General features: G+C 49.5%; 1 protein-coding gene across 2 annotated transcripts in view; it reads left to right on the forward strand.

Annotated features, from left to right (window-relative positions):
* Nucleotides 1-4,499: 4,499 nt before the first annotated feature.
* Nucleotides 4,500-23,521, forward strand: part of LOC110086610 (transcription factor COE1) — a 101,133-nt gene continuing 82,111 nt past the window's right edge. Inside the window, exons 1-2 of one of the 2 annotated variants that reach the window (XM_078394426.1) lie at nucleotides 4,500-5,046; nucleotides 6,492-6,610. In XM_078394426.1, the coding sequence (XP_078250552.1) occupies nucleotides 4,543-5,046; nucleotides 6,492-6,610 (623 nt within the window). In that variant the 5' untranslated portion in view covers nucleotides 4,500-4,542. The remainder of the gene's footprint in view (nucleotides 5,047-6,491; nucleotides 6,611-23,521) is intronic. The other variant, XM_078394427.1, reaches the window with a different exon arrangement.

Below are 23,521 nucleotides of genomic sequence, written 5' to 3' on the forward strand. Positions count from 1 at the left end.
ATCCCTTTGATGAAGTGAGTGGCATATACTATATTTTTCCGTGTATAAGACTATCATTGTTCAGTCGTGTACGACTCTTCGTGAACCCATGGGCTAGAGCACACCAGGCCCTCCTATCCTCCACTGCCTCCCAGAGTTGTGTCAGATTCATGTTGGTTGCTTCGATGACCCTGTCCAACCATCTCATCCTCTGTCATCCCCCTTCTCCTCTTGCTTTCACACTTTCCCAACATCAGGGTCTTTTCCAGGGAGTCTTCTCTTCTCATGAGATGACCAAAGTATTGGAGCCTCAATTTTTAGTCTAAATATTTTGTCTAAAATATACTTTTGTCTAAAAATTTTAGACTAAAAATTGAGGGTCGTCTTTTACACGGAAGTAAGCTGAGGAGATAACAAAAACAAGTGGAGGGGAAAGCAGGAATCAAGGCGATCCTGCAGCGCTTTGATCCCTTTCCCCCTACACTTGCTAAGCCCCACTTAGATTTCTTAATGTTGGATTAGAATAGTGGGGGCGTCTTATACATGGGGGTGTCTTATACACAAAAAAATACGGTAGCTTTTCAACTTAGGTTACTAACTATTTTTTGTATCAGTTGAATAGAGGAACTCCACCCAGTCCTAAAGATCCCCATAAGAGCAGTTAGGAGACACTTGAAGAATGGTCCTCAACGTTTCTTGCCTTGGTTAAAAAAAAAAAAAAACAGCCCCCAGGAGCCAGCACCTCAAAGCAGAGCAGGGAGTGGGCTAAGCCTGGCCATTCAGAGGTTTCTGGACTCTCAACACCCATCAGCTCTAGTTGGCATTGCTGTTGGTGAAGGGTGATGGGACTTGTAGCTTGAGAACATCCAAAGGACCACAGGCTGCCCACCCTTGAGTTAAGGCAAGGCGGCACCTCCTAGCCAACGGCACCTTTCCCTGTTCACTGCACATCCCAGGTGGCCAAGAGGAAGAGGGCTCTCCTACGGGCTGGTCTGCAGCCCAGAGTCTGGAAACATTATTTTTGGGGACTGCAACTCCCAGAATACCCCAGCCTGCATGGGAGTTGTTGTTTAAAAAAAAAAGATTTCCAGGTTCTGTCCCAGTGCATAGTCCATCCCGACAAAAGACAGATGGCCCAGGTGGGCCTCCCTCTGCACCCTGTGCCAGGATGCCCAAGGCCCGTGCCAGTCTGTGGCAGTGACCCTGGCAAAGAGTCTTGTGGCACCTTGGAAGGCTAAGAGGCATCAGCGTCAAGGCTCCGTTTCACTCCCCCAGGGAACAGATTATAGGAAGAGGGGCACCCTCTGCGCTCGCAGGCCATCATCTCAGGACATGCTCCCCTGGGAGTTTTAGTCTGGCAAATCTGGAGCGTGTACGAGGGTTGAGGGAGGCTGCTTTAAATAGAGAGCAGTGTTGCCCAACCTTCGATCCTGGACATTCTTGCGCTGCAACTCCCAGAAGCCTTCACAACTCGCTGTGCTGACCAGGTTTTCTTGGGAGTTGTGGTCCAAGAATGTCCAGGGAACCCAAGGTTGGGAATACAGGTTGCTTAAAAAAAGGAAAGAAGACCAAGCAAGAATTCATCCATGCTTGGCAATGTTTTCCTCCTTTAGGGAACTGCCATGCATCTGGCGAGTTGTGGCTGGGTCGAGTGCACCCCTCCAGATATTGTTGGACTACAGCTCCCATCAGCCCTCGCAGCACAGCCAGTGGCACAGGATTCTGGGTCAGGACAGTTCTTTGATCTCCCTGGCGAGAGTTGCCCTCCCACCACAACTGAAGGGAGACCTAAGCAAGGGTCCCTGAACCTTTATCCCCAAATGTTGTTGGACTTCAAATCCCACAAGGCCAAGCGAGCAGGACAGATGGTCAGGGATCCCTTGGCACACCCATTTTGGAACTCCTGCTCAAGAGCAGAAGAGCATTACATCTTCCTCCACAGTGAGAATACAAGGCCAGGTGTGTCGACTCCAGAGTTAGCACCATTTAGATCAATAGGACTTCACATCCAGGTGTGTCCGTACAGGGCTGCCCCACACAAATACCACCCTAGTGCATGCAGCTCTGAATGTTTGCAGCAACAGGCTGTGAAGGGCGCTGTCTGGTGCAGGAGGGAGAGTTAGATTCAGGGTAGCAAAGGGACCAAGCGAAGCCGGGGGGGGGGGGGACACATGCCTTGCACCACCCGCTCTGATGGCTTCCTGCGCCATCATGGAAATGGCCTCCACGGCCAAGCATGTGCATTGAGACCTCTCTTGCACCTCCCAAACACCACGTTGGCCCCAAAGCTCACCCTTTCGAAGCTGCAACAGGAAACGTGATTCTCCAGATGTGGGCCTGCAGCTCTCCTTCATGTGCTCTACTGGCTGCTGCGCCTGGTGGGAGCTGTGATGCAGCCACATCTAGAGGAGCACCGAGTCCCCACCCTGGGACCACAAGTCAATTCCCTTCTTAGCAGCGAGTTCTGGAGAAGAGACTGGATAGGTATTTGGGACAGCTGTTTGTTTGTGTGGATACAGGGGATGCAGGGGAGCGCCTGGGCGGCATCCAGAAAGAGGGCTGGCCTTTGAAAAGCCCCAGCAGGTCCCCAAGGCAAAACCCACAATGCCACCCTCTTCAGGCACCCTCTAGCTGCTTCTTGAGGGCCAGACCCCACCAGGCCTCTTTGTCTTTCACTGAATGCTTTCCCAGGACCGCCGTGGGTTCTAGATCCAATCAAACAGGAACTCTCAGTAAGAGCAAAAATGAGTAAGGTTCCCATACACTGAACCATATCACAAAGAGACAAGACGATCTGGAAAAAAAGACAATAACGCTAGGAAAAGTTGAGGTGGTAGGAAAAGAGGAAGATTGAGCATGAGATGCATTGATTTGATAAACGAAACCGCAGCCTTGAGTTTGCTTGATGGCACAAAACCACCGCCGCCACCACCAGACGGGTTCCTCCAGCCTCACCCCTTCTCCCACTCCCCGCCCCCCCCCGCCACTATCCACTTCATAGGAGCCACCAGCTCTGCACAGGATGAAGCGATCCTGGCCCCCATACGACTTTGTCCTGCTCTGAGGCTGAATACCACATGGACCTCCCCTGCACGGCTGCCAATCAGGTGACTCTAGACGGGGCCTGAAGGTTTTTTTTGTGGGAGTCGGATCCCGAGTGTCTCCTTCACGCGGACAAGTTGCCCTTTGAAACCCAAGTCTACGCCCGTTCAAAGGGACCCTTCCTCAGGACCTGGGATTTCTTTCACTTTGGCACAGAGGTCATCCTCCACGCACTAGGGTCCAAAGGCAGGGGAATTCTTGTTGCCCAGCCAGAAGGAACCCTTTGGTTAGGAAACAGGCGCAGAGCAGAGCAGAGCAGAGCAGAGCTCCTGATACGATCTGCCAAAGTGATAGTGGTGTGTGTGAAAGAAGGGGAGACGAGGGAAACTCCAAACTTTTTCCTGCTTTAGGCAAAACGACAGTGGAAGCCATGACCTCGAGGGGTAGTGGTGAGCGCTCTCACCCGGGAGGCCTTCGGGAGAAACTTAAGAGAACCGCCTGGCAGATCTCCTCTGATTTGGATTCCTGCATCGAGCAGGGGGGGTTGGACTCAGGGGCCTTATAGGTCCCCTTCCAACATCATGGTTCTATGGGGGGGGGAAATGTTTTAAAGCAGTCGCCCCACCCCAGCCCCTGTGCAGAAGCCCACTGGACCAGCAGGAGGACCTCACTGGGCGCCACGTCGCACCTGGTGGGGGGCATCAGGACATGGGTTGCACGCACAGCTCTGCTCTCTGAGAGGACTTGGGTGGGTGGGGGCTTCAGGAGGGAGGCTGTTGATGTCGTTGTCCCCTAATTTGGGGGGGGGGGGTTGCCATCCCTAAGGCTTGCTGGAGCACGCCAGGCCCTCCAGGTCTCGGAGGACTGCAAGCCCTCACCCGTCTTTACCAGCCCAGCCCAGGCTGAGGGCTGATGAGGACGGCACAGCCCAGCAGGATCTTGAGGTCCAACACCTTGTCCCTTGATTGGGGGGGAGGAGGGACGATGGGATTCACTTCAAAGGCTTCCCAAGGGGAGGGGAGGCATCCTTTGGAGTAGCCCTGGAGATCTTACCAGTTTTGGGGGAGGAAAGGAATGCTTGGAGAGGAGAGGGTCTCCCCAAAACATGGATGTGGGGTCTGAAGACCGCTCCTTTTTCGGGGTGGGGGGTCACCATGGGAAAGTTTATTGTGTGGGGGGGCCAGAGAGGGTGGTCTAGAGCTACTTTCTGGCGGTTTTTCTGGGGAGCGGGCAAGCGCTCAGGAGCGCTGGGGTTTGGAAGGATGCTCCGGGTGGGCTGGGAGTTGGGGGGCACAGCGGGGGGGGCTCTTCGGGGGTAAGGCAAGTGGAGGCGCCCCCCTCCTCTTCCTCCTCCTCCTCCCCCTCCTCCTGCGCCGCCGCCGCCGCCGCCGCCCCCCCCCCCGCGTCCGTCCGTCCCCTGGAGTCCGCTCCTCCCCGGATGATGTCAGTCCGCCTGGCCCGGTGGCTCCAGCCCCCTCCCCGCCCGCCCGCCTGCCCTCCCTCCCTCCCTGGGGAGGCGGCATGGCCCGGCTCGGCCCGGCCGGAGGAGGAGGCGGAGGCGGCCCCGGCCCCGGCCCGCTGCCCGTGGCGGGGGCGCCCTTGCCCGTCCCGCTCCGCCTGGAGCCGCCGCCGGGACCCGCGCAGCACTGGCTGGCCGTCCTCATGGTGCTGCTCCCGGACGAAGAGGAGGACGAGGACGAGGAGGACGAAGACGACGAGGAGGAGGAGGAGGAGGACGAGGCGGCGGCGGGAGGCGGCCAGGCCGCCCGTCGGAGGCGGCAGGAGCAGCGGCGGCGGCGGCGGAGGGCGAGGGGGCGGCGGGGGCGGCGGCAGGAGGCGGCGGCGAGGAGCAGCGGCGGCGGCCCCGGCGCAGCCCCGTCCCTGCTCCCGGGGGACCCGCGCCGGAGGCTCCTCCTGCTGCTGCTGCCCACGCCGGCGCTGGCGGATGATGGAGGAGGACGAGGAGGCGGCGGCGGCCCCGGCGGCCCCGGGGAGGGCCCGCGCTCCCGTCTCCCCGCGGCCACGGTAAAGCCCCCCCCCCGCAGGCCGGGAAGCCCCGACCAGGAGGAGGAGGAGGAGGAGAAGGGAGGGGGCGCCCCCCGACCCCCCCCCCACCCGCCGCCCCCTCCCTCCCTCGCTCCCCGGCAGCCTTCCTCCTCGGGCCCCCTTCCCGCAGGCGGAGCCCCTCCGTCCGTCCCGTCCGTCCTTCTTGCTTCCTTTCTGTCCGCCCGCCCGCCCGCCCGCCCGCCTGAACTGCCTCCTTTCTCTTTTCTTTGCTCTTCCTTCCTTCCTTCCTTCCTTCCTTCCTTCCTTCCTTCCACCCATCCATCCATCCACTCCTTCCTTCCTTCTTTCTTCCCTTCCCGTCCTCCTTCCCTCCATCCCTCCACTTTTGCCGCCCGCTTCTCCCCGCCGCCCGACCACCTTCCCCGCGACCACGCGCGACAAGCCTCTTCTTTCCCCCTCCCCCGCCCGCGCTCCTCTCACGCCAACCCCGCGAGGGAGGCCAGGTCCCGGCCCTCGCCGCCTCCATGCCTGCCGGTCCCCTTCGCCCTCGCCCTGGCGCCTCCGGGACCGGTTCCCCCGGGGACCCCGGCCAGACCCCTCGCCCGCGCCTCACCTCGCCCGCCTTCCGCCGCCTCGGCTCTTCCCTGCCCGCCGGCGTCCCCTTCCTTCCTTCCTTCCTTCCTTCCTTCCTTCCTTCCTTCCTTCCTTCCTTCCTTCCTTCCTTCCTTCCTTCCTTCCTTCCTTCCTCGCTGCCGGCCGGGATGGCCCACGCCCTGGTCCCTGGGCGCCGCATCACCCCGAGCATCCCTCCTCTGACCTCCCTGGTCCAGCCACTCCTCCATCCCTCCCTCCCTCTCTGCCTGCCTGCCTGCCTGCCTTCCCCTCCCTCCGCTCTCCCTCCTCCTCTTCCTCCTCCTGCCCTTCTTTGGGGGGGGGGCTTGGCCTCCTCTCACCCCCCCTCCCCGCCTGCTCTGATTTCCTCTCCTCCCTCCCTCCTTCCCTCCCTCCTTCCCTTCCCAGTTCCCCGTCCAATGCGAGCCACCCCTCCCAGTCACTTGGAAACAAACAAACCAGCCCGAAGCCGCCTCTTCCGCACCTTCGCCTCTCCTTCTCCTCCTCCAGCTCCTGTCACCTCCCGGCGCCGTGGGGCGGCGAGGGGAGACCCCGGGCAGGTGGCCCTGGAAGCCCCTCCGGGCAAGCTGGGCCAGAGCAGGGGAGGGGGCCTGGACCAGATCAAGGGGGATCCTGCTTTCTTTCCCGCCCCCCCCTTTTTGTGGTTTATCTTTTAAGAAAACAACCGAGGGTCCCCAAACTTTTTGCACAGGGGAGCCCCAGATTGGGGGCTTTGAGCTGGCTTCGGGGAGGAGGTCCTCACCCCCCCCATCCACCTTCACCCTCTCACCCCCTCCTCCTTCCGCCGCCGTCCTGCTCCTTAAAAGGCTTTTTTGATGTTCTCCATCCAGGAGGGTCTCCCCCGAGGTGGGCTGACCATGAAAGAGGAGCCCTTGTCCGGAGGGCTCTCGGCCGTGAGGTCTTGGATGCAAAGCACGGGTATTCTGGATGCCAACACTGCAGCGCAAAGGTAGGCAGGACGCCGGCGGGCTTTCAAACTTCCCAGAATTGACCCGGCTCCTGTTTGCAAACCTGAAATTAATTTTCTTTTTTATTCCGCCTTTCTCTTCCCGATTTCTGTTTCTTTCAAAACTGCATTGCAACACCACCACCCTATCTTGGAGGGGAAAATATATATGAATTGCCTTGACTTCCCTATGTTTTTAACATTGACTCGGATAGCATGCAAAGATTGCAGATTTATTATTCCACTAAAAGGGTGAAGTCATTAGCAGCTGATGAGGACCTCGACCCCAGATTTTTTTTTAAAGGATTTTGCAATGGTTATATTATTTATTATTTCTTGCTTCGGGGCAATGTAAAACTGCCATCTTTTAGTCTATGCAGTTGAGTGGTAAGATAACAGACCCATTATTAAATAGGACAGAAGTCTCTCTCACACACATTGTGTTTCCGCTTATAAAGTTGCCTACAATCCATTAGAACCGCTCATGACGGTAACTGTTTTCAGATGCATCTTTCAACATAGCGAAAAGCCGTTTAGGTTGGAACTGACGGTATCGGACAACATTTGTGTGCATACATACCCAGAAGCTGGTGTTGCATTTCTTGTTCTCGAGCTGTTGTAAAGTGTGTGTTGTTGCTGGTTTGTTTTTGTTTTTTAAATTAACTTTTCTGGAAGGAAAAACAGAAGGAGATGCTAGAAGGAGTTAGACTCCTGCTTCTTCTTGGTTCCTGAGACGAGAGATCCCCTCCTCTCATTTATGAACACCAACTCCTGCAGTTTTTCAACTTTCAGGTTCTCTTGTAAAGTTATTTTGAAAAAGCATTTTGTTGTTTTTGTTTTGGAACTGTCAATCAGATTCCAGCATTCCTCTTCATTTTTTTTTCTGAGCTGGTTCTCTTTGTTGCTGGATTTCTCTATAATACAACCCCCTCCTTTCTCTCTCTCTCTCTCTCTCTCTCTCTCACTCACTCACTCCCTTCCTCCATCACAACGCCCCCCCGCTCCACTTTTTTCCTCTGTCTGTCTTTTACAATTATTTCCTTCAGTCGATAACCTGGAATATATGAATCATTCTTTCCAAGGCTCGAAGGGTTTGGGCGTTTGCTCCTTTGGATTTAAATGGATTTTCTATCGATCTCACATGTTCCCTGACCTTTGACATCTGATCTTGCTTGGCATTTATTTGAAGCAGGTTAAACAAAGGAAATAAGAATTAGGTGCCATCGCTAACCAGGTAGGCGGTTGAGTTAGATGGATCTTATACCTCTTCCTTCCGAACTTCCCTCCGGCCGCCCCCAGCAGCCTGCTATATTTTTCCAGGACTTCATTTACAAATGAAATGCCAACTGCATTTTATGTGAGCACCATGGACCAGACCCTGGCCCCCTCCCCTCCTCTCCCCAACCCTCTCTCTTGTAATATTTAAACCTGCTAGCGGGTGGCTGAGCTGAGCTGACAGGAATCCTTCTGCTGTGCTCTGTGATCGGAGGGCCGTGTCCGATCAGGGGCCTGAGAGCGTTACCTACAATTCGTGAGCTCACCTGGAAACACTGTTGCCCAAACATGGGGTTGCTTGTCAAGGGGGCCCGACCCAGATACCTGTCCTTGCCACGGTCTTGCCTGTGCCATTTGTGACACCTCTCGGGGGGGGGGGGCCCTCCAAGTAAACAGGGAGCAGTTTTAAATCAGGATTGGTTAATACTTTAATGGGACCACCCAAAGAGCGTAGAAATGCAAAAACTCATCCAGGATCTAAAAGTTCACATTTTTAATGATATTTTAGGGGGTCTGATAAAGGTTGTTGGGATTTTGTTCATAGGCCACCCAAGTCTCTCTCTCTCTCTCTCTCTCTCTCTCTCTCTCTCTCTCTCTCTCTCTCTCTCTCTCTCGTTCTGTTTTTTCTGCTTGGTCAGTTCAGTTCATGCTGAAAGTCCCAAGTTCTCTCTCCAACATCTGTGGCTAAAAGATTTCAGGTATCAAGTGACTGCTTAGGCACTGGAGGAGCTCAGAGCTAGCAATACAGGGCTAGACGTTTCGAGTCCGTGCGCGGCAACCTCCTATCTTTTTGGCGATCACTTCTGTGTGTTCATCAGCCTGGAGGATCGCTTGCTCCACGTTTCACAGGAATGTCTTATCGGATCCTTCCCAAAGCGCTTTAGAATTCTGATCACGTTTTACACTCCCGAGAGCAGTAAGCATCAGATAAAACCAGAGACGGTGAAATCATTTTCCCAACATCATTCCATTTGCCGACTGGGTGGGGGGTTCAGCCTTGGTTTCCCTTCTTGGAATCTGACCCTCCGGTTTTACTTCTCATTTGGGTTTTGGAGGGTGGCAGAGATGTAGGTGGCTTCAAAGTGACATGACCCTCCCCCTCTGATGGATGGAGGTTGTCAAGGTGAAGTGGGTGAAGCACAGGTAAGAAAACCCGAGGTTTTAGCACTGCACATGACAGGCTGAAAATGCACATGTTTTTCCCTAGTGGCCCAAGAAGAACAGAACAAAATGCTACAATAAGGAGACCTAAGAAGGGGGAGTGAAGCTGATAAACCGTTGTGAAGTTTGGGAGCATTTTCACCTGCTTTATCATGGGCCAGTAATCATCCTACTACCTTTTGCCATTGCCTCTAAGAATTGAAAAGTTCTCGTTAAATTGTTATAAGCGAAAGCAGAATGTTCAGTTGCGAAGACTATGCGGATTACAACGATTTGCTGATTTTTTAAAAAATCCTTGTTGGGACTGCTGAAGCTAAATTCATTTGGCGGTGGGATGCACAAGGTTTTAATTGTCTGAAAAAATATTTACTCCTCTTGGGACAAGTGGAGGATCAGTGCTTTGTACTAGAAATTATGCTGAATTACTTATATCTTAAATCTTAGTTTTAATTTAACCTAAACTGTATTGTTAACTAATTAAATTTCACAGCTTACCCAACTGATTTTCTCCCTGTTCCTTTAATATTTAGTCTTTAGTAAAAACTATCTACTGTAGGTATTTGTATCTGCCCCCCCCACCCCATAATATCTCATCCCCTTCTTTGTGATTAAAATCCTACTTTGAATTTGGAAGATACTCTTTCACATTGTCTTTTTCCTGGTGAATCTCTGTTTCCCTTAACCAGCGATCTGGTTTAGCTGAACCCACTTCTCTCTGTCCCACTCATTTTCCATGTCTGTTGATTTATCCTTCAGATTTGGCCTCCTGACCCCGTTCTCAGTTTTATTCTGTCACAGTGGTACCAAACTCAACAAGCATTCATTGGCATTTACAGGATGTTGGCAAATGGCTTTTGACTCCATCGCCTTTTCTTGGGCCCAGAAGCCAGGATCCAAGGTGCAAAGGTTTAACTCTGTCTATTTCATCTCAAAGCCACTAAGGTTGAAATGGGGCTCTTTTTCCAGAAAGCTTGAATGCTTCAGATATCTGATTTGTTGAGTTACCTTACTGTGATGTCAAGGGCTGGGTGTTCTCATAATTTTGGTGGCTGGCTCTGGTCATTGTTAATATCCTGATTCCCATTCCCATTTAAAGCAAAGCTTGCTGAATCTGGCAATTTTGGAAAATGATGTTGTTGTCTGTGTTTTAAACAGGTCATTCTTGTTGTCTTTGTTAGATAGCTTTGCCATGAATGACTTCTGCTCTGCTTGTAACATTGCTATGCACATGTGCTGTTAATAACAGTAGCCAGTCATGTAATCTAATAATAATAAATTATGTCTCTTGTTCCCTAGACCTAAATATGTTTCCATGAGCAAGTCCCATGGCTTTGAATAAAATTTCTGAGAAATACAAGTCTTTTTGGAAGGAAGGGAGGGAGGGAGGGAGGGAGGAAGGAAGGAAGGAAGGAAGGAAGGAAGGAAGGAAGGAAGGAAGGAAGGAAGGAAGGAAGGAAGGAAGGAAGGAAGGAAGGAAGGAAGGAAGGAAAGAAGGAAGGGAAGGAGGGAGGGAGGGAGGGAGTTGATGATGGATGTGTGGGTGGAAGGAAGGAAGGAAGGAAGGAAGGAAGGAAGGAAGGAAGGAAGGCGTGAGATGGGGAAGTAAGAAAAGCAGGAAAAAAGGAAGGAAGGAAATGGAATGAAATGAAAAGAATGGAAGGAAGGAAGAAAAAGACAGAAAGACAGAAGGAAGGAAGAGTAAGGGTCACAAGAAGCCATCTGTGTGAACTATATGCACACTGTTGTTGTTTTAAGCAGGGAGGGGATGTGCAGCCTGTGGCCTCCTCTATTCCTCATCTCTGCCCCAACAATACTGCCAAAATTTGGGGGCAAATAGGCCAGACACTCCATGCTTCTTTTAATGACTTTTCACAGCCAGTTTGCTGTTGTAATTCAGTCAAACAATTTGCTGCCTTATTTTGACAACGCAGCGGGATGAAGCCTGTAGCTCGTGCGTTCCCGGAGAGGGACGTCGACCCAGCGGAGGTGGCCTGTCCCTGGTTTCAAGTCCTGCTTGTGCTTGCGCAAGTGTTGTGTTGTGCCTTGTGGATCCCGGATCATGTCACCTGCTTTGGGAGAGCCTGTGGTGTTGTACAAATGACTTCCATCTCTTGGCGTGATTTGGGGGCACAAAGGATCGCAACCGGAAAGGGCATTTGCGTGACTTCACTCCCAAACTGGCCAGTTGAGTCTCACAAGGCTAGCTCATTCATGTTGCCAACTGAGGTCTCCTTTTAACTGGTGACACTTTCAATACTTGTGCAAGTCTTTCTAAAAGGATGGGTGAAAAAAGCGTAATCAATGAGATCCACTGGGGTGTCGTAGACAAGAGTTTCTCGCTGTGACTCCGGAGACATGGGTTCAAATTTCTGCTCCGTCGCGGAAGCTTACCGGGGGGTGGCGGCAGCAAAGGGAAAGTCACTTCCTTGAACTTCTCACATACAGTAGCTTGAAAACCCTTTTAGGGTCATTTGGGTGCCACGGAAGAACAGGTACAAGTTTCACCAGCATAGAAGAAGAGAGTCACGCTTTATCAAAATTCAAAGGCGAAAGGAAGGGGCTGTTACTGAGGGTCAAGGGAAAGGCAGGACCGGCTTCCCATTTCCCTTGGGCACTTGGTTAGGGAAGTCAACCGAAGCGGACCGCTGGTTGTGTAGCTTCCTCTCTGGTCCATTTCTGTCCTGCTTCCTAGCCTGGAGATCCTCATCTTGGTAGATCAAAATTCCCTCACCTTTTCGAACAACAAGCATCTTCCTTGATCATCTCTTGTGAGAAATTCTAAGAATTTCCTGGGGGGGGGGGAGAAGTAAGGCAGGTTTTTAATGTGCTTCTGGGGTTCGGTAGTTCTTTTGGACTTCCTCCTACCCTTTTTTTAAAATAGCAAAATTAAACACCTGAGACTAAGAATGGCCTTCGCAGAAGGTTGAAAGTGGCAGAGCGGTTGTGAGGACTCTAATCTCTTTTCCGTTCTTCCTTGCTGGTTTCCTTTGAAGTTGGAGAGTAAACTGCAGGAAGGCTTTCAGCTCAGAATGTCTGTTGACTTTCCTACTGTTTTTTCCAAACACCTTGCTGTGCAGGTTTCCTCCATCTCTTCACTCTTACGGAACTGCAATCGTTTCCCTCCCGGAAAAAGCCAAGGTAGAGCTGGCACTGAGGTTCAGACTGAAGTCCTTTGTCACCATCAGGGTCAACCGGAACTTCCTCGGTTTTAGTTCTGGGTAGCTGGACAGCTGGACAAGCCATGCTCCTTATCTTGCTTTTCCAGCCAGAGCTTGCAGGGCACTGGCTCCTGGGTGGGAAAATCTGTCTGCACTTTCCAGTTGCGATCTTCGCCTTCCATGTGGAGGCTGCTGGTACAGCTGCTTTCTAGCTCAGAAACTTTGACCTGTTGAGAGTGGGGCAGTGCATATTGATGCGTGCGTACCCCCCCCCCAAAAAAAAGAGAGAGCAGGTTCCCTCCAGCTAGAATTGTCTACACTGGGGACTAGGTGGATCCCAGTCCCTATCCAACATTCCGGTCCATAGCAGGTTGGGATGCTGCGTACCTGAAAATGGCTTCTCTCCTGTATTTTGCGTCTCGAACGCTAGCATCCCCTGATAAGATAGCACTATATTTTCTCGTCCTTTATGGCAAGAAAGTTTAGAGTACCGTCCTTTCCAACAGCTTAGAAAGATTACTGTTGTCCCAGGGTGTTCTGGTAACTGCAGACCACCCCGAAAGTAGCACCTTCAATATTTTGCCCTTTGCTCTTACAGTTACGACACTCGTCCTAATCCCGCTATTCCCTCCGCTCTGCCTATTTTGAACACGCTTCAGCCTCTTTCTGTGGGATTTTGTGGCTTATTATTATAAATACAGGCGTCACTGTTTTTTTGCACACTTCAGGCAAAAACAGATCAGAGAGTGATATAAGTCAACTTGTCTGAATGACTGGTGTGGAAATCAAATAGAAATGCATAGACAGAAGCAAAAGGCAAGAATGCAAAGCAAAGTCAGGCACAGAGTGTAGTACCAACTATAAACTGTTAATATATACAGTATATATATAAAGAGTAAAGCTGAAGAAGAATACTAAAACAATTGTAGTTCTAAAAGACAAATGTAAATGCACTTCCTGATGAATTTAAAGGCCATGTAAACAATGCATCACTAAACTCCATGACCATGAAGAACTGAGACGAGCAAGTTCTGGACACTGCACTTTAAGAAGGATGCCAACAAACTGGGGCAAGTTCAAAAGAGGGCTACAAGGATGATTAGGGGACTGGAAACCAAGACCTAGGTGGAAAGACGGAAAGAAACTGGGCATGTTTAGCCTGGAGAAAAGAAGACTCGAGGGGTGATACAATAACATTTTTCATATAATTGAAAGTTAGCGCTACAGAGGAGGGACAGGATCTGTGCTCAGTTATCCCAGAGTGCAGGACACATAATAATGGGCTCCAGCTACAAGGAGCCAGATTTAGGCTGGCTATAAAGAAAACATTAACTGTTAGAGCAGCACAACAATGGAACCCATGCCCTCAGGAGGTAGTGAGCACTCTGGAGGCCTTCAAGAGAAAATTGGACCACCCTCCGTCAGATCTGCTTTGATTTGGATCCGTCCCTCTAGCAGGAGGTTCAACTCGGGCCTTAGAAGCACCTTCATGATTCTATGATTCTAACTATGGGCTGGACTCAGAAATACAATTGGGAGAATGCAGAAACTCTGTTCCGTTGAGGAAAACAGAGGACTTGATGATTAACTGAGGCAGATCTGAAAAGAGTGAACAGCAGACAAGGTGCAAAGGCAACAGAAAGCAGGCAGGAGTCTCAAATAGAGTAACTGCAGTTTCTCAAAAATAACCAGGCAAGCTTTTCTTCGCTGACCGGCTACATGGCTGGCTACCTGAGTGACTTTTAGATGGATTGTTTGTTATGCATTGCTGTTCTGATGGGGTCTTTAGTACTACTTATATTTACCAGCTCTCAGAGTCGTATCGCTTTGCTCCTTTTTAATACTTGTGTATTTATTGGTTTTGGCTTTAATACTGTCTTCTCATGAAGTAAGCTGCCTCTTTATACTCCTGGTTCTTAGATTTAAATATTGTCTTTTCATGAGGCAAACCCCTGTAGTATACTCATTGTTTTGGCTTTAAATATTCTCTTTCAATGATGTGTGCCACCTCGGGTCCTTTTTAAGGAGAAAGGTGGGGTAAAAATATTTTAAGTAAAGAAATAAAGAAAGAAACAGAGCACCCGAAAAGGGGGAGGGGGGAGAGATCTCTTCTATAAAATCCCGAGAAACCAAAAGAAAATTTCGTTCTAGGTCAGGGATGCTGAAAGATCAACAGGGCGGTAGATTAGACCCACAGTAGAGATTGAGACACTCAGCCCCTTAGCTCCTCAGCCAGGTGCTCCCACTCACTGAGCTATTCTCTCTCTCTCTCTCTCTCTCTCTCTGTGTGTGTGTGTGTGTGTGCATGCATGTATATGGGTATTTATTTTCCTTTCCGTCTGTCTCCTGTCTTGAGAGAGAAAGAGATGCAAGGCCATTAGCTAATTTGAACCAGCCAGGGAATATTCTTCCTGACCTCTAATGGTGCAGCCACTTAAAATCCTTACAGAAAGCAGATCCATGTGCTGAATGGAGGCACAGTTGCTTGCAACAGTCGAAGACGGTTGATGGCCTCCTCTGATGCCAGAAGGGAGCGTAGCCTTACACATGGTGCTTGTAGTGGGTCAGAGATTGGGCTGCAAATTAAGATGCCCTAATTAGAGATCATCTTAACTTGAGAGTCCCTTGGACTGCAAAGAGAACAAACCTATCCGTTCTGAAGGAAATCAACCATTGAGTGCTCCCTGGAAGGACAGATCCTGAAGCTGAGGCTCCAATCCTTTGGCCATCTCATGAGAAGAGAAGACTCCCTGGAAAAGACCCTGATGATGGGAGAATGTGAAGGCAAGAGGAGAAGGGGACGCCAGAGGACGAGATGGTTGGACAGGGTCATCGACGCGACCAACATGACTTTGACCCGACTCTGGGAGGCAGTGGAAGATAGGAGGGCCTGGCGTGCTCTGGTCCCTGGGGTCACGGACACGACTTAACGACTAAACAACAACAACAATCAGAGATGGGGAAAAAAATCACTTTGTTTTTTTTACAACTCCTAGGATCCAAAAACTTAAAAAGTTCCCTACCTGAGATCCAGGGACTTATAGCTCTGTCGTGTCTGTTTGTGTGTGAGTGTGAGAGAGAGATGTGCCAGCTTACCCTGTGAATTCATGATTTTCAAAAGCTCCCTGACAAACTCTGATTCAGGGCTACTGTGCAAGTCTTTTCATGACTGTTATAAAGATGTGTCCCACTGTGTCTTGAGGCAGGTAGTTTCTCTGACACAGCTGCCACTGGAGAGTTTATGCCTCGGAGCCTTCTCACCTCCAAAGCCCTTCCTCCCTTCCCCTCCAAATCATAAACCAGGAGTCATTGATTTGGGACCATCTTGAGCCAGTTTACATTGGCTAAGAGTGGACTCAGGGTCAGAGAGGTTCATCGGTGTGTGTGTGTGTGTGTGAGAGAGAGAGAGAGAGAGAACCAAGGAGGAAAAAGGTGGGGATGAAAAAATGGCCATCCTAGTTTGGCCTTAAAGCCTCCGATGGCCGGTCGCTTCCGTCTTAGAAGCGGCGCGTCAGCATTTCGGACCCAGTTTAGGAAAACCATTGACCAACGAGCACCTGCGGAAGGAAGCCAGCCAGGGTGGAGAGGCCCAGCCGTGTGTCCAACGGGGATATCGGGAGGGCAGGATTCGGCCCCAGGATAGGAAGTCTTTTATTCCCGAGTGATGGCTTGGGCTCTGGCTGAGCCAAGGGGAATCTGTTTGTCTTGGAGCTGGTGGAGGGAACCTCACTCTCTCTGACCCTGGGGCAACCGGCATGGATCCGTGCTACCCCCCACCCACACACACACACGCCCCCCTTTGGGCCACCCTGGAAAGCTTCCTGGCGGCCCAGCACACAAATGAGGTGGCTTTCCTGTAACAGCCGTCCGCTGGATTCCTTCTGCTAGGAAATGCTCATAGTTTTCTTTAATAATTCATACAAGCCGAGCCCGGCCTCTCCAGCATCCGGGTGGGGGTGGATGGGGGGGAGGATGATGGGGAGCGCTGCCTTTATCAGCATTGGAGCAGCTGCCAAGCCCTATCACCCCTCCCCTTCCACCACCGGCGGGCAAGGATGGAGTCCAGCGCCGGTGGGGGTCTGCTCGGCTGCCGTCGGCCAAGAAGAGTGATTGGCTTTGGAGCCCGGACATTTCTGGGCTCCCTCCGTCTTGGTGCCACCTGCCCCCCCTCCCTGATTTTGCAGCCACGGTTTCTGGACTGATCATAGGAGGAGAATCCATCGGAGAATATTTCCGGCTACGGCAGCCAGAGTGGGTGCAGTCCACCTCCCTCGTGGTGTCTGCAGGAGAATGGGCACTGTAGTCCAGTCCCAGAGACAAGAGCTACCGAATTCTGCTTCAGAGGCCACGGGCCACTGATGCAGTTGATGCAGAGGCAAAGATAGAAAGAAAGAAGATCAGAGGGTGAGGAAAAGGAAGAAAGAAGATCGGAGGGTGAGGAAAAGCAACATGGATGCCCTTCTCTCTGGGTTTCCCCAGACACTTGGCTATCCTCATTAGAAAGAGGATGCAACCTAGCATGGACCTCTGGGCTTAGCCAGTAAAGAGATTCGTAGCGTGTTCCTGATTGTTTACCACAGTCCTGCTCAGCTGCGTCAGCGACATGCTGCGCATGGATACCTACCTGGATTCTTGGTCATCTTCTCTTGTCGTTCCTGCCTCTACTTTCCTTTTTGAACCCTGGGGCTTCTTTGAAGATGTAACGGCTATTATGCTTCTTCTATTCCTGGCCTCTCCCCCTTTTAAAAAATCTGGATAACTTATTTCTCACTCTTCCTTTGGCGAGGGGGCCTCTCCTTTTCTCAGCTCGTACGCATAAGCTTTTTCTTGTTCTTTTGTGATGTGAGCACAATTTTAAAAATTACGTTTAAAAAAAGTAGTCACAGGCTTCAAACCATCACTGATTTCAGGGTTGGGGAGCCTGCAGTCTCTATGCTGGAGGTGGCCCTTGGAGAATCCGTCCACGGCTCACCCGCTTTCTGGCCCTTCCCCGTGGTCTCCCCCTCTTTCCCAATATTTCTGGAAAAGAGCTAAACAGCACGAGAAAGGGCGAGCCTGGATTCCCTCCTCTCCTTTGTTCCAAAGCTGGTTTCTAACCCTTAGTGAAGTGGTGCATGTATGTTAGGGAAGCATGTGAACCCTGTCCTACTTCCCCTGCGATCCACCCCTCCAACAGATGGAGGGTGAATGTGTGAATAGAAGGTGAGTTGTTGCCTGTGGATGTATGTGAAAACCGTGTCCCTTCTTCTTATTGCCACCAGGCCAGCTAACGGCAGAAATGTAGTTCCTCTAGGCCAGAGCAAAACCTCCTGTGCCCCCATGTACAACAGTCATATTATAGCAGCGGTATGACAATGAAACCCATGACCTCTGGAGGTGGTCAATGCCCCAGCACTAGAGGCCTTCAAGAGAAAATTGGACCACCATCTGTCTGATATGCTTTGGCTTGACATGACTTGACATGAGTTGACTTGAGTTGACATGACATGAGTTGACTTGACATGACATGAGTTGACTTGAGTTGACATGAGTTGAGTTGACATGACATGAGTTGACATGAGTTGACGTGACATGAGTTGACGTGACATGAGTTGAGTTGACTTGAGTTGACATGACATGACATGAGTTGACATGACATGAGTTGACTTGACATGAGTTGAGTTGACATGACATGAGTTGACATGAGTTGAGTTGACATGACATGAGTTGAGTTGACATGACATGAGTTGAGTTGACATGAGTTGAGTTGACATGACATGAGTTGACTTGAGTTGACATGACATGAGTTGACTTGACATGAGTTGAGTTGACATGACATGAGTTGACATGAGTTGAGTTGACATGACATGAGTTGACTTGACATGAGTTGAGTTGACATGACATGACATGAATTGAGCAGGGGGTTGGACTTGATGGCCTTAAAGGCCCCTTCCAACTCCATTATGCTATGACTCTAAGATCAGCCTCCTTGCATTGTGTACTTGAGAGCTGGTGTGGAGAGAGAAGTAAGTGGCTTCATGACTATGTGCAAATCATTCTGGGAACATTTGGCGCTGAGAAGCAGAAGTGAAATGCTATGAGCTGGCTGGATCGCTCGGTGGTTTCAGTCTCTGGCTGCGGAGGTTGGGGGTTCGATTCCCCCACTGGGCCACCCGGGAGAAGAGCCAGCCCTCTGTAGCTTTGGGCCAGCTGCATCATCCCAGGATTTATCTCCTGGAAAAAGGGAAGGGGGAAACCGCTTCTAAGTGTTTCTCTACCTGGGAAACCCTGAAAAGAGTCGCCTTGTCAAAATTGACTTGACAGCACATGCTTATCATTTAAATAAATAAATATTGGATTCAGCCACCTATGGCTCAGGTGTGTTCCAGGGATCACAGCTCATCTGCTTTGCTTCTCCACTTATCACTGGCTTACTTTGTCTCTTGGCTCATTTGAAAGCCCCTTGAAGTCAAATCGTAGCTCAAGATTGTAAAGGACTCCCAGAGAGCTAGTGGTCCAGAAATTATTCCACTGGCCTCCTCCCTCCCACCCACCCCAGAGACCCAAATGAGTCCCTTGAGGGCTAAAAGAAGAGAAAGGAAATGAAGGAAGATCTTTGATCAAACCCCAACTCTTGCTCTTCTGCAGTGCTTTACATTTTCTGCTGCTGTGCAGCTCTTTGTTTAAAGGGGCGCATCTCACGCTTCCATACCAGCAGCCTCCACCGAATGGTTTACAGTGGAACCAAACTAATACAGATCCATTCCGAAACCAACATCGTTGGCAGGCCTCATAATAATAATGATCATCGTGTGCTGTCTAGTTGATTCTGATTTATGCCAACCTTTTTGCAGGGGTTTCCAGCTAGAGAATTGTGGGACAGTGCAGCTGGCCCAAGGTCACGCAGGCTGGGTCTACTCACAGGGAGGCCCCGTGGGGGAATCGAATGCCCAACCTCTGGGTCCACTACCAGAGACCTAACTCACTGAGCTATCCAGCCAGTTAAAGCCCTCATAACAATCATTCAAAAATAGATGAAACATGAAAATAGCCACCCTCAAGACATCACGCTTCTTCCTTTCACAGACGCAACTGGTAAAGATGACTTCCCTACCAACGGTGGTTGGAGCATGCCAACGTCCTGCAGGTCGGCGTCCTGCTAGGGACCCCTGTGTGTACCGAACAATGGGGGTACGAAGGCCTGCGGCCTGTTTCAAGTGGGACCCTCTCTCTCTTTTATGTTCACAAGCTCTTTTTAAGTATTTAAAATCCTTTTAAAGGGCTGGTGAAGAAGGAGCCAAACTCACAACCTGTAGGAACCTGGGGAGGAGTTCCAAAAAGGACTCCATGGGGCCACCACTGGAAAGACCTGTTGTGTCTGTTTGCCCTCGCATGCGCATGCGAAGGGGCTGTGCAGGGGGCGTGTGGGTGGGGTGTGTGGAATATCTGTGTCCACGGCCCGGTCCAGCAAAGGCCATGGACCAGCACCGGGCTGTGGACCGGGTGTTGGGGATCCCTACTTTATAGCACCACCCCACAAAAATAACAACAACAGTAATAACAGCTACAATGGGGTCTTGACTTGAGAACTTAATCCATATTGGAAGGCGGTTCTCAAGTCAAAAAGTCTGTAGGTCAAGTCTCCATTGACCTACAGTGCATTGAAAACCGATTAATCCCGTAACAGGCCGTTTTTGTTCCGTTTTGGTTTTTTTCTGGTCTGTAAGTCAATTCTCAGGCTGCAAGTCAAACCTAAATTTTGCGGCCAGAGAAGTCTGTAACTCAAAAAGTCTGTAAGTCAAGCTGTCTGTAAGTCAAGGGTCCACTGTAAATGCAAGATTGTTGTTAGGGCTCTCTCGTTTGCTATAATGCTCCCCTTCAGGTGCATTTTGGGACTTACAAGACCAGTCCCTATTTAGCACTCAGCCTTGTGAGGACAATGCATGTGGCCTTTTCAGTGTACACACTGATGTGTTCCATGCTGGCCTTCACACTAGTTCCCTGTGATGGTGAGTCAGCACCTTTCCCATTTCAAAAGAGAAAGAATGCTGAATCATAGAGCTAGGTGAAAACTTGAGCCATGTTAAACGGCTCAAAAATCTACCAATTTCAATGGAGTGAACCCATTGGAAGCAAAATATTCGCGTTCGCCGTTGAGCTCAGAATTCGAATCCAGAGCCCCAGCTTTCGCTTTTGACTAAGGCAGAGTGCTTTCCCTGTTTTTTCCTCCTGTCCCAACGTTGTGAGATAGCTCTCACGCAGAAGGGCCAAAGAAGGTTGGTTTTAGATTCAATACAACTTCTGTTATGTGTGTTTTGAGTTGTTTCCTTAAAAGAGGCAGAAGAACCACATTTTGAGACATCAGGCTTACTCTGAAATGATCCCCACCCCACCCCATCTCTCTTTTTGAGCTTTCTGCTGCCTGTAATTTTTAAAAGACGAAATCTGAGCTTGCCATAAATCTAGCTGCTTGAAAAAATGTTGAGACTCTTGAAAACATTGGAATTGGATTTCTTGCAACTTGTGTGGGTTTCCCCGCTTGCCGTATTTTTCGTTCCGGGCCCTTCCACAGCCCCAGCAGGCCAGCTAGCTGGAAGGCTTCGAGGCTCCGAGTTCGGTTTTGTTTTCTTTCCTTACCTAGAAATACCAGATGCAACAAAGCCTGAAATGCATTCCTTTAGTTTGGAATGAAATTGTGAAGTGGCTTAATGGATTTCTGCACTGGCACCATCAGCATCCTCTTCTCCTCTTCCTCCTTCCTCTTCACCATTTACTCTACTCTTTGGTTCTAAAGCTTCCCAGAACAGCTTACCCAAAAGAGAGAGAAAGAGAGAGAGAGAGAGAGAGCAGCATGGTGAACATCCCTAACCACTTCTCAATAGAAAAGCCTCATGCTCACAAACAGAACAAGCAAATTATGTCTTTTCCTCGCTGTCCCTCCTTCTATCTGGCAGTTGACGTCTCCAATGACCCAATCTGGTTGCTATGTTCTATTATGTTAGTATCACATCTCAGTCATTTTTGTACACCCATATACAAACACAATGTATTGCAAACTAAAGCCTGTGGTTTCTGTTAGGGAGTCAGTCTATCTCACGTTTGGTTTTCCTCTTTTCCTGCTGCCTTCCCCCTTTCCCAGCATTATTTTCCCCCCAGAGAATCTTACCTTCTCATGACACGCCCAAAGCAGGACGGCCTCAGTTTCATCATTTTGGCCTCTAGAGATAGTGCAGGCTTGATCTGATCTAGGACCCACTTGTTCATCTTTCTGACTGTCCAGAGCATCCACAAAGCCCTCCTCCAGCCCCATATTTCAAACGAATCAATTTCGCCACCACCGCCAACATGATGGGAAAGACGAGAGTGTGGATGATTTTGGTCTTGGCTATCCAGGGACACATCCTTACACTTGAGGATCTTTTCTAATCCCTTCATTCCTGCCCTTCCAAGTCTGAGCCGTCTCCTGATTTCTTGGCTGCTGCAGCCCCCATTCGGATGGATGATGGAACCAAGGTGTACAAAATCTTAACAATAGGTTTAGTTTCTTCATTGTCAACATTAGAGTTGTATAGTTCCCCAAAAGTCACGATTTGGGGCTTTGTTCAACTGCATGCAGTTATGCTTTGGCCTTTTCATCAGGAGTTGTTTCAAGTCATTGCTGCTTTCTGCCGGTAAGATGGTGCCATTTGCATATCTTCAGTGGCTCATCTTTCTTCCACCCATTTTCACTCCTCCTCCTTCCGAATCTAATCCAGTTTTCCATGTGATATGTGGTCCTGCTTATAGATTGAACAAATAGGGAGATAAAATGCATACATGTCTGGCACCCTTGCTTATAGGAAATCGTAGCTTCTTATCCACAATATAGGTGGCACTTTACGACCATAAAGTGCGGAGGCACACCAGTTTCTTTCAGAAAAACCCATAGCTTCTCCATACAATCAAAGGCTTTGCTATAGTCTGTACAGCATGGACTGACTTTCTGAAATTCTTTGGTATGCACCAATAGCCAGTGGGAATTTGCAATATGATCCCAAGTGTCTCTTCCTTTTCCAAATCCATTCACATCTCACTCCCTATGAATGTAAAGCCTTTGCTGCAGTACTTTGAGCATCACTATGTTTGCATGGGAAATGAAAGCAATGGTCCTATAGTTACTGTGTTCCTTCAAAGGAATCTGCCATCCTTTTGTTCTTTTCTGTAAAGGCCTCCAGTACACTGTTATCACTTTCTCTTTATTTTCTCCTGATCAGATAGTGTGCTTCCGTTGGTCTTTCAGCAATCCTAATCTAATATGAAATTTCTCTTTGATTTCCTGGATCTTTCGGAAGAGATCTTCTGTTCCCCCTCTTTTATTGTGCCCTTCTAGTTCTTCACACTGGCCATTGTAATAACTTTTTCTCCCTCTAACTCACTGAAAAGCTGAGTTGAGGATTCCAACCCTACTTCTATGACATTTTCCTCTTGCTTCTTGCTTATCCTTAGCAATTTTGTTTCTTTCATCATTTTTTTTTCTTTTATTACCACGGGAATTGGGTAGTTTTTTTTGGGGGGGGGGGAGTTGTTGGTTTTTTGTTTTGCATTCTTCCTAATAATATCTCTGGTTTCACAGTTCTTTTGGTTTGTGGCCAAATGAGTTTACAGTAATAATGCAAATCTGTTCTTTTATGTACACTTTAAATTCATCAGACACAGTGTTCAAATTATATTTTGGCACTAGGATTCTTTTAGTGCTCTTCTTTAGCTTTATTCAAATGTTGGATATTAATGTATCATGATCAGTACTACAATCTCCTGGCTTTGTTTTGGTGGAGGAAATGCAGCTTCTCCATCTCCTGCATCCAAGTACATAGTGTATTTGATTTTCATTTTTGACCATCTGGTGATGTTCATGTGTACAGTCATTTGTTTGGTTGCTTGAATCAACAGATTGTTGGCTTCACAGAACTCCATGATTTTTCTGTTCTGACCCCCAGACCAAATTTTTCAACAACATTTTGGTTCTGCTTTGTTTCCTACTTTTGCCTCTCAGTCACTTATGGTTATAAGCCTGTCTTATAATGGTATGACCAATTTCCTCTTGAATGCCTGCATAAAAGCTTTTACTTTCATCTTCTTCAGCATCAGGAGTTAGAGCATAGACTTGAATGAGGAGCAAGTTAATGGGCTTCCCCAGAAGTCTAATTGATATTATTCAGTCACAGATTGTATTATAGCCCCTAACTGCTTGTGCTACATGTTGCCTCCAAATGAGAGCCACTCCAGTTCTTCAGAGTTTGTCATTTCCAGAGTAAAACACTTCGTAGAAAATGCCCGACTTTAGTTCACTGAAATTAAGCAC

This window comes from Pogona vitticeps, chromosome 5 (genome assembly GCF_051106095.1).
Source record: "Pogona vitticeps strain Pit_001003342236 chromosome 5, PviZW2.1, whole genome shotgun sequence".
In the NCBI taxonomy this organism is placed as follows: Eukaryota; Metazoa; Chordata; class Lepidosauria; order Squamata; family Agamidae; genus Pogona; species Pogona vitticeps.